Below are 10,718 nucleotides of genomic sequence, written 5' to 3' on the forward strand. Positions count from 1 at the left end.
CAAAGACAGACCTGGAACAGAGAGACAAGACCGTACATAAGACACATAAGAGGGGGCTATAGTTTCCAACAGGATAATGGTAAATTATATATCTACATTAAAACATAATTTCATAGACAATATTGCACATAATTCCCATAGGCCAATTACAACCCATCAGTACCCAAAATTAATACAAAAAATTATATATGAAAAACAATATCAAAATAGTGAAAAAAAGAAAATTATATATCATAAAGGTGAAACACAAGTGCGCAGTGCGTGAGTGGCATGTGAACATGCAAAATCAAATTAAAAACCTACCAGACTATATAATATTAAATACTTAATCAGTTCATAAGTTCATAATAGTCATCGGTATGAATAAATATAAAAGAAAAAATAATAAAAGATAGTAAAAGAGAAACTAGTTGTCATGCCTGGCCCACGTCTTCAACCAAATGTTGCTGCGGTTCCTTAAAACCTACCCCAATTTGGCTGACTTGCTCACCAAGGTGCACCGCATCTGTGCGCATTTCCACAAGTCAACCAGGAAAAGTTGCCCCAACTGCTACAGTCACATTCAAAGTCAAATTCAAACTCAAAACAACGGTGGGGGGAGAAGTGGGGAGTCACATGATGCAGGGAATGTTACCCCAACTGCTACAGTCAAATTCATAGTCAAATTCAATTTACCTTCCTTGTCTTGTCCATTTCGAACCATATTATGTGTGGATGTCATCTTATCTTAGGGGTGTCCTCTGCCGTCCTTTCACCAGTAGCTTCTTTCCTTCCTTGGATGTTGTAGTAGCCGTTTTGAAGGCAGGATTGACCAGGTCTTTTTAATACACAGGCTACCGCACTTGCCGTCTCTTTAAAGACTCTTTAAAGAATTGAAAGTGTATTCATTCGTTCAAATTTCGGGGCCTCTTAAGAAGACTGTATTGTTATTCTTTATCCCTACCTCCAAAGAGATGCTTATCACGCACAACTGCATGAAGGTGTGAGGCTAAATCTAGCCATAATCCGGCTATTTTAGTTTTCGGTGCAGCAGCACTGCCGTGGGTAAGCGCCAAAAGACGGTGCTCAAACTGCTGAACAGCACCTTCTACCTTCCACCCAGGGAAAGCAGCTCAACATGAAGATTCTTGGTATCTCCTCTCCTCCTCCTCCTCTTCCTCCACTACCTTCAATTGTCAGCCAACAGCCAAGTCTTCTTCTGCCATGCTGTGTCTGGCCTAATTATTGGGAGGCTCATTTGCTTCCTAACTCACTTCTAATGGTTCCCTGTGTCCTCACTGCCATGCTCTGACGTCACACTACATCTGCGGAGGACCGGGACTGGTTGCCGGGGGCCCGCCGATCGCGCCCCCGCCTACCAGCCAGCTGTTTTTTTTTGTCTAGCCGTGGCCGGGGCCTCACCACCCCCAGTCGAGAGGCATCAGGTGTACCCTTGATGGTGACTGACAGCTGGCCTAGCCAGTTAGCTGTCAGTCACCCGGGTTCGTGTCCACTAAATATCCCAGCCCCTGGACTCACTGCAATTTTTGGGGAGGCTCACTTGCTTCCTCACTCACTTTTAATGGTTCTCTGTGTGCTCAATACCATGCAGTGTCTGGTATAATTTTTGGAAGGCTGACTTGCTTCCACACTAACTTTTAATGGTTCTCGGTGTGCTCACTGCCATGCTAGGTCTGGTATAATTTTTGAAAGGCTGACTGGCTACCGCTTCTACCTTGTTCACTCTGTCCTCTCCGCCATGCTGTGTCAGGCTAAATTTTCGGGTGGTTCATCATATGCTACCTCTATTTTAATGGTTCCCTGTGTTCTCACTGCCATGCTGTGTCAGGCTGAGTTTTTGGGTGGTCCATATGCCTACCTCTGTTTTAATCAGGCTGTTGCACAGAGTTAGGCATAATGGTGCCATTAGGCAGCCTTAGAGGCATGCATACATGCTGTCCCTGCTGTTTCCTGTCCATTTCCGTTGTGTTTCCATCAATTTCTGAGGTTGACAGGTTTTCACACGACCTTCCCTCTATCGAACTTGAGTCTCCTGCAAAAATGCTCTAGTCTCCCATGGACTTCAATGGGAATCGTTACTCGAAATACTCATCTCGAGTAACGAGCACCCGAGCATTTTCGTACTCGCTATTCACTATTTACTATTAATTTTTGTTTCTTTTTTCAGATTTGCTGTGGGCATCGGAGACCTTGTCTGTGTGTGAAAATCTTCGATGTTATCAGGGATGGCCAGACACTGATGACAACTATCAGCACTATAAATCTCACTTCCCCTTTCTTCCTGGCCGGAGTCCCGGGACTAGAAGATGTCCATGGGTGGATTGCTTTGCCCGTCTCTTTTATGTACTTTGTTGCTTTGTTGGGCAATTTGTGTGTTCTGTTTATCATAAAATTTGAACAGAGTCTCCACCAACCCATGTATTTCTTCCTCTCAATGTTATTGTTTGTTGACTCTGTCCAGTCTAATTCCACCGTCCCCAAAATGCTGTTTATCTTCTGGTTCAACAACCGTGAGATCAGCTTTGAGGGCTGCCTGGTCCAGATGTTCTTTGTCCATTCCTTCTCCATCATGAGTTCCTCGGTGCTCTTGGCGATGGCCTTTGATCGCTATGTGGCAGTGTGTCACCCGCTGAGGTACGTTATCATTCTCACCACCCCTCTCATCATGAAGATTGGTGTATTGGTGGTCATAAGAGGAACTATCTTAGTTTTCCCATACCCATTTCTGGTGAACAGGCTGCCATTTTGTCAGAGTCACACCATTGAACAAACCTATTGTGAACACATGGCAGTAGCCAAGCTGGCCTGTGCCGACATCAGGATCAATAACCTCTATGGATTGTTTATTGCTGTTGCAATGGGTGGAATAGATATTTCATTGATCACAGCATCTTATACCTTGATAGTGAGAGCCGTCCTGAGGCTTCCATCTCGTGAGGCTCGGTACAAGGCCGGGAACACGTGTGTTTCTCACGTCACTGTTCTTCTTGTGGCTTACATCCCAGCGCTCTTCTCATTTCTGTCTCAGAGGTTTGGAGGGCACATGATGGTATCAACCCAAATCATTCTGTCCAATCTCTACCTGGTCTTTCCTCCCATGTTAAATCCAATAATATACGGAATCAGTACAAAAGAGATTCAGAAGAATGTAAGGAAATTCTTATATTCCAAAAAATTATTAAATAAAAAAATTTAAAAAACATTATTTACCATGATTTATATTATAGTCCAGTGATGGGCAACCTTTTCTGTGTCAAAATTCGGCAAAAATACGAGCATTACTCGGGTGGTGTCACTTTGATAAAAAACACAACTTAATTTTGTGATATTAATAGCTTAAATAACAAAAATATATAACCCCATCCCTCCCCCCCCACACACACTACCCCACCTGACCCCCATCTCCACACCCACACCCACACTACCCCACCTGACCCCCATCTCCACACCCACACTACCCCACCTGACCCCCATCCCCACATACACACTACCCCCAATGACCCCCATCCCCACACACACTACCCCACCTGACCCACATCCCCCTGCACTAGCCCACCTAATCCCCATACCCATAGGCACTACCCTACCTGACCCCCATCCCCACACACACTCTACCCTACCTGACACCCATCCCCACACACACTATCCCACCTGACACCCCCCCACACACACACTACCCCACCTGACCCCCATCCCCACACACTACCCCACCTGACCCCCATCCCCACATCTACTCCCCTACCTGACCCCCTTACCCACACAACCCCACCTGACACCCATCCCCCCCCACACACACTACACACCTCCCCACCTGACCTTAATCTCCACACTTACACACTACCCCACCTGACCACCGTCCACACACACACTACCCCACCTGACCCCCATTTCCACACCCACACACTACCCCACCTGACCACCATCCCCACACACACTACCCCACCTGACCCCCATCCCACCACACACACTACCCGACCTGACACCCATCCCCACACACACTCTGCCCCACCTGATCCCCACACGCACTACCCCACCTGACCCCATCCCCCCCACACACACACTACCCCACCTGACCATATCCCCACACACTACCCCATCTGTTCCCCATCCCCACACGCACTACCCCACCCGACCCCTATCCCCACACTACTCCACCTGACACCCCCACACACACACTACCCCACCTGACCCCCATCCCCAAACACACACCTCCCTACCTGACCCCCATCTCCACACCCACACACTACCCCACCTGACCACCGTCCACACACACTACCCCACCTGACCCCCAATTCCAGACCCACACACTACCCCACCTGACCACCGTCCCCACACACACACACACACACTACCCCATCTGATCCCCATCCCCACACGCACTACCCCACCTGATCCCATCCCCACACACTACCCCACCTGACCCCATCCCCCCACACACACTACCCCATGTGATCCCCATCCCCACACACACTACTCCACTTGACCCCTATCCCCCCCACAGACTACCCCACCTGACCCCCATCCCCCCCACACACACACTACCCTACCTGATCCCCATCTCCCCCCCACACACACACACTACCCCATCTGATCCCCATCCCCATACACTACCCCACCTGACCCCTATCCCCACACACACCTCCCTACCTGACCCCCATCTCCACATTCACACACTACCCCACCTGACCCCCAATTCCACACCCACACACTACCCCACCTGACCAGCGTCCACACACACACACACACACACACACTACCCCACCTGACCTCCATCCCCCCACACACACTACCCCATCTGATCCCCATCCCCACGCACACTACCCCACCTGACCCCTATCCCCCCCACACACACTACCCCACCCCCACACACTACCCCACCTGACACCCATCTCCACACACACACTACCCCATCTGATCCCCATCCCCACATACACTACCCCACCTGACCCCCATCCCCCCACACACACTACCCCACCTGACCCCTATCTCCCCACACACACTACCCCACCTGACCCCTATCCCCACACACACACACTACCCCACCTGACCCCTATCCCCACACACACGCACTACCCCACCTGACCCCATCCCCACACACACACACACACACACACACTACCCCATCTGATCCCCATCCCCACACACACTACCCTACCTGACCCCTATCCCCCCACACACACTCTACCCCACCTGACCCCATCCCCACATGCACTCAGGGCCGGTTTTAGACAAAATGTGGCCCTGGGCAAAGTTGAAGGTGGGGCCCCAAATGCTAAAACATTGTAGCAGCAATTTAAGGTCCCGATACTTTTTTGTCAGCGGTTGGCGCGCTGCTCGAGGTGGGGTGATCTTCTGTGACCTTAAATAAGACCCCTCTGTGCCCTATATAGTAGATAGGTCCCTCTGTGCCTCCATAGTACATATAGTCGGTATCCCTCTGTAGGTAATTCTCCTGGTAGTTACCTCCACCACCCAGTATGTAGTATCCACCAATATAGGAGACATCTCACTGTAGGTTTTACACCTGTTAGCTAGCCCCCTGATAGTTGCCCCCTCAGCAGATAGCAGCTCCCCTGATAGTTACCCCCCCCCTCAGCAGATAGCAGCTCCCCTGATAGTTACCCCCCCGCCCCCAGCACATAGCAGCTCCCCTGTTCCCCCCCCCCCCAGCACATAGCATCTCCCCTGTTCCCCCCCCCCCCAGCACATAGCATCTCCCCTGTTCCCCCCCCCCCAGCACATAGCATCTCCCCTGTTCCCCCCCCCCAGCACATAGCATCTCCCCTGTTCCCCCCCCCCCCAGCACATAGCATCTCCCCTGTTCCCCCCCCCCAGCACATAGCATCTCCCCTGTTCCCCCCCCCCCAGCACATAGCATCTCCCCTGTTCCCCCCCCCCCAGCACATAGCATCTCCCCTGTTCCCCCCCCCCCAGCACATAGCATCTCCCCTGTTCCCCCCCCCCCAGCACATAGCATCTCCCCTGTTCCCCCCCCCCCCAGCACATAGCATCTCCCCTGTTCCCCCCCCCCCCCAGCACATAGCATCTCCCCTGTTCCCCCCCCCCCCCCCCCAGCACATAGCATCTCCCCTGTTCCCCCCCCCCCCCCCCCAGCACATAGCATCTCCACTGATAGTTAAATGCCCCCCCGCCCCAGCACATAGCATCTCCTAGGGCTGGGGTGATGTGGGCAAAAAATAAAATCTCGTTTTTTCTTTTCTAGATTTTTTTTATTTATTTTTTGATGGGTGTAGTAGTATAGGCATAGTGGATAAGGGGTGTAGCAATAGTAGAAGCATATAAGATGAGGGGTGTAGTAGTAGATAAGGGGAGTAGCAGTATTGGGGGTAGTAGTAGATAAGGGGAGTAGCAGTTTTGGGAGTAGTAGTAGTATCAGGAGTGGAGGTAATAATAGCAATGGTAGTAGAGCAGTATTGGGGGTAGTAGTAGAGCAGTATTGGGGGTAGTAGTAGAGCAGTATTGGGGGTAGTAGTAGAGCAGTATTGGGGGTAGTAGTAGAGCAGTATTGGGGGTAGTAGTAGAGCAGTATTAGGGGTAGTAGTAGAGTAGTATTGGGAGTAGTAGTAGTATCAGGAGTGGAGGTAATAATAGCAATGGTAGTAGAGCAGTATTGGGGGTAGTAGTAGAGCAGTATTGGGGGTAGTAGTAGAGCAGTATTAGGGGTAGTAGTAGAGCAGTATTAGGGGTAGTAGTAGAGCAGTATTGGGGGTAGTAGTAGAGCAGTATTAGGGGTAGTAGTAGAGCAGTATTAGGAGTAGTATTGGGAGTAGTAGTAGTAGAGCAGTATTGGGGGTAGTAGTAGAGCAGTATTGGGGTAGTAGTAGAGCAGTATTAGGAGTAGTATTGGGGGTAGTAGTAGGGCAGTATGGGGGTAGTAGTATAGCAGTATTGGGGGTAGTAGTAGAGCAGTATTGGGGGTAGAAGTAGAGCAGTATTAGGAGTAGTATTGGGGGTAGTAGTAGGGCAGTATGGGGGTAGTAGTAGAGCAGTATTGGGGGTAGTAGTAGAGCAGTATTAGGAGTAGTAGTAGGGCAGTATTGGGAGTAGTAGTAGAGCAGTATTGGGGGTAGTAGTAGAGCAGTATTAGGAGTAGTAGTAGGGCAGTATTGGGAGTAGTAGTAGAGCAGTATTAGGAGTAGTATTGGGGTAGTAGTAGGGCAGTATTTGTGGTAGTAGTAGAGCAGTATTGGGAGTAGTATTGGGGGTAGTAGTAGGGCAGTATTGGGGGTAGTAGAGCAGTATTTGGAGTAGTATTGGGGGTAATAGTAGGGCACTATTGGGGGTAGTAGTAGAGCAGTATTAGGAGTAGTATTGATGGTGGTAGTAGTAGGGCACTATTGGGGGTAGTAGTAGGGCAGTATTAGGAGTAGTATTGAGGGTAGTAGTAGAGCAGTATTAGGAGTAGTATTGGGGGTAATAGTAGGGCACTACTGGGGGTAGTAGTAGGGCAGTATTAGGAGTAGTATTGGGGTAGTAGTAAGGCACTATTGGGGGTAGTAGTAGAGCAGTATTAGGAGTAGTATTAATGGTGGTAGTAGTAGGGCACTATTGGGGGTAGTAGTAGAGCAGTATTAGGAGTAGTATTGGGGGTAGTAGTAGGGCACTATTGGGGGTAATAGTAGGGCAGTATTAGGAGTAGTATTGGGGTAGTAGTAAGGCACTATTGGGGGTAGTAGTAGAGCAGTATTAGGAGTAGTATTGATGGTGGTAGTAGTAGGGCACTATTGGGGGTAGTAGTAGAGCAGTATTAGGAGTAGTATTGGGGGTAGTAGTAGGGCAGTATTAGGAGTAGTATTGGGGTAGTAGTAGGGCACTATTGGGGGTAATAGTAGGGCAGTATTAGGAGTAGTATTGGGGGTAGTAGTAGAGCAGTATTAGGAGTAGTATTGGGGGTAATAGTAGAGCAGTATTAGGAGTAGTATTGGGGGTAGTAGTAGAGCAGTATTAGGAGTAGTATTGGGGGTAATAGTAGGGCACTATTGGGGGTAGTAGTAGAGCAATATTAGGAGTAGTATTGGGGGTAGTAGTAGGGCACTACTGGGGGTAATAGTAGGGCAGTATTAGGAGTAGTATTGGGGGTAATAGTAGAGCAGTATTAGGAGTAGTATTGGGGGTAGTAGTAGAGCACTATTGGGGGTAATAGTAGGGCAGTATTAGGAGTAGTATTGGGGGTAGTAGTAGAGCACTATTGGGGGTAATAGTAGGGCAGTATTAGGAGTAGTATTGGGGGTAATAGTAGAGCAGTATTAGGAGTAGTATTGGGGGTAGTAGTAGGGCAGTATTAGGAGTAGTATTGGGGTAGTAGTAGGGCACTATTGGGGGTAGTAGTAGGGCACTATTGGGGGTAGTAGTAGAGCAGTATTAGGAGTAGTATTGGGGGTAGTAGTAGGGCAGTATTAGGAGTAGTATTGGGGGTAGTAGTAGAGCACTATTGGGGGTAATAGTAGGGCAGTATTAGGAGTAGTATTGGGGGTAATAGTAGAGCAGTATTAGGAGTAGTATTGGGGGTAGTAGTAGGGCAGTATTAGGAGTAGTATTGGGGTAGTAGTAGGGCACTATTGGGGGTAATAGTAGGGCAGTATTAGGAGTAGTATTGGGGGTAGTAGTAGAGCAGTATTAGGAGTAGTATTGGGGTAGTAGTAGGGCACTATTGGGGGTAATAGTAGGGCAGTATTAGGAGTAGTATTGGGGGTAATAGTAGAGCAGTATTAGGAGTAGTATTGGGGGTAGTAGTAGGGCAGTATTAGGAGTAGTATTGGGGTAGTAGTAGGGCACTATTGGGGGTAGTAGTAGGGCACTATTGGGGGTAGTAGTAGAGCAGTATTAGGAGTAGTATTGGGGGTAGTAGTAGGGCAGTATTAGGAGTAGTATTGGGGTAGTAGTAGGGCACTATTGGGGGTAATAGTAGGGCAGTATTAGGAGTAGTATTGGGGGTAGTAGTAGAGCAGTATTAGGAGTAGTATTGGGGTAGTAGTAGGGCAGTATTAGGAGTAGTATTGGGGTAGTAGTAGGGCACTATTGGGGGTAATAGTAGGGCAGTATTAGGAGTAGTATTGGGGGTAATAGTAGAGCAGTATTAGGAGTAGTATTGGGGGTAGTAGTAGAGCAGTATTAGGAGTAGTATTGGGGGTAATAGTAGGGCACTATTGGGGGTAGTAGTAGAGCAATATTAGGAGTAGTATTGGGGGTAGTAGTAGGGCACTACTGGGGGTAATAGTAGGGCAGTATTAGGAGTAGTATTGGGGGTAATAGTAGAGCAGTATTAGGAGTAGTATTGGGGGTAGTAGTAGAGCACTATTGGGGGTAATAGTAGGGCAGTATTAGGAGTAGTATTGGGGGTAGTAGTAGAGCACTATTGGGGGTAATAGTAGGGCAGTATTAGGAGTAGTATTGGGGGTAATAGTAGAGCAGTATTAGGAGTAGTATTGGGGGTAGTAGTAGGGCAGTATTAGGAGTAGTATTGGGGTAGTAGTAGGGCACTATTGGGGGTAATAGTAGGGCAGTATTAGGAGTAGTATTGGGGGTAGTAGTAGAGCAGTATTAGGAGTAGTATTGGGGTAGTAGTAGGGCAGTATTAGGAGTAGTATTGGGGTAGTAGTAGGGCACTATTGGGGGTAATAGTAGGGCAGTATTAGGAGTAGTATTGGGGGTAATAGTAGAGCAGTATTAGGAGTAGTATTGGGGGTAGTAGTAGAGCAGTATTGGGGGTAGTAGTAGGGCAGTATTAGGAGTAGTATTGGGGTAGTAGTAGGGCACTATTGGGGGTAATAGTAGGGCAGTATTAGGAGTAGTATTGGGGGTAATAGTAGGGCAGTATTAGGAGTAGTATTGGGGGTAGTAGTAGAGCAGAGGAGAGATATGGGGGTACTTTATCATACAGGATACTGTGTGATTCAGCACCCACCTCCATCATGTACTGCTCAGGGCCTGGTGCCCATAGATACAGAGGGAGGAGGGCCCTGAACAGTATATGGTGGAAGGGGGGACTGCATCATACAAGATCCCCTGCCTCCTTCCTGTATACTGTTCGCTAGGCTAGTATATGGGGAGGGGGTTACTGTTTTATAAAGACACCCGAGGCTCCGCCCACCCGCGGCCGTAAGCACCGCCCCCTGGCCGCAAGTCCCGCCCCCAGTCTCCGTGACCCTCTAACCCCCCCTCTATTTCTTTACCTGGGCTTGCCGTTCCTCCTCTTCTGTAGGGCACAGGCAGCTCTGCAGGAGGGGCGCTCCGTCCTCACAGCTCAGCTCCTTCGTTCATTAGTGGAGCAGGGGAGCTGCTTGTGCTGCTCTGCTTCCTGCTCCACTAATGAAGGAAGGAGCTAGGGGGCCCCTGGGGGATGGGGGCCCTGGGCAAGTGCCTACTTTGCCCCCCCCTAACGCCGGCCCTGCATGCACTACCCCACCTGACCCTTATCCCCCCACACACACTCTATCCCACCTGATCCCCCCCCCACACACACTACCCCACCTGACCCCCATCCCCACACACACTACCCCACCTGACCCCCATCCCCACACACACTACCCCACCTGACCCCCATCCCCACACACACTACCCCACCTGACCCCCATCCCCACACACACTACCCCACCTGACCCCCATCCCCACACACACACACACACACACACTACCCCACCAGACTCCCGCAGTGTACAATATATGTACCATGTAACATAAAAGCATCCATCTTTTTT

General features: G+C 49.4%; 1 protein-coding gene across 1 annotated transcript; it reads left to right on the plus strand.

The window, feature by feature from the left end:
• The first annotated feature begins 2,239 nt into the window (after positions 1 to 2,239).
• Positions 2,240 to 3,196, plus strand: LOC138793326 (olfactory receptor 52N5-like). Its single transcript, XM_069971851.1, has one exon. It carries the CDS (start codon positions 2,240 to 2,242, stop codon positions 3,194 to 3,196), a length of 957 nt encoding a protein of 318 aa, XP_069827952.1.
• The last annotated feature ends 7,522 nt before the right edge of the window (positions 3,197 to 10,718 follow it).

Source organism: Dendropsophus ebraccatus, chromosome 5 (assembly GCF_027789765.1).
Source record: "Dendropsophus ebraccatus isolate aDenEbr1 chromosome 5, aDenEbr1.pat, whole genome shotgun sequence".
In the NCBI taxonomy this organism is placed as follows: Eukaryota; Metazoa; Chordata; class Amphibia; order Anura; family Hylidae; genus Dendropsophus; species Dendropsophus ebraccatus.

Coding starts and splice junctions, on each gene's coding strand:
- LOC138793326 (XM_069971851.1), top strand. CDS start 2,240: ATGACAACTATCAGCACTATAAATCTCACTTCCCCTTTCTTCCTGGCC.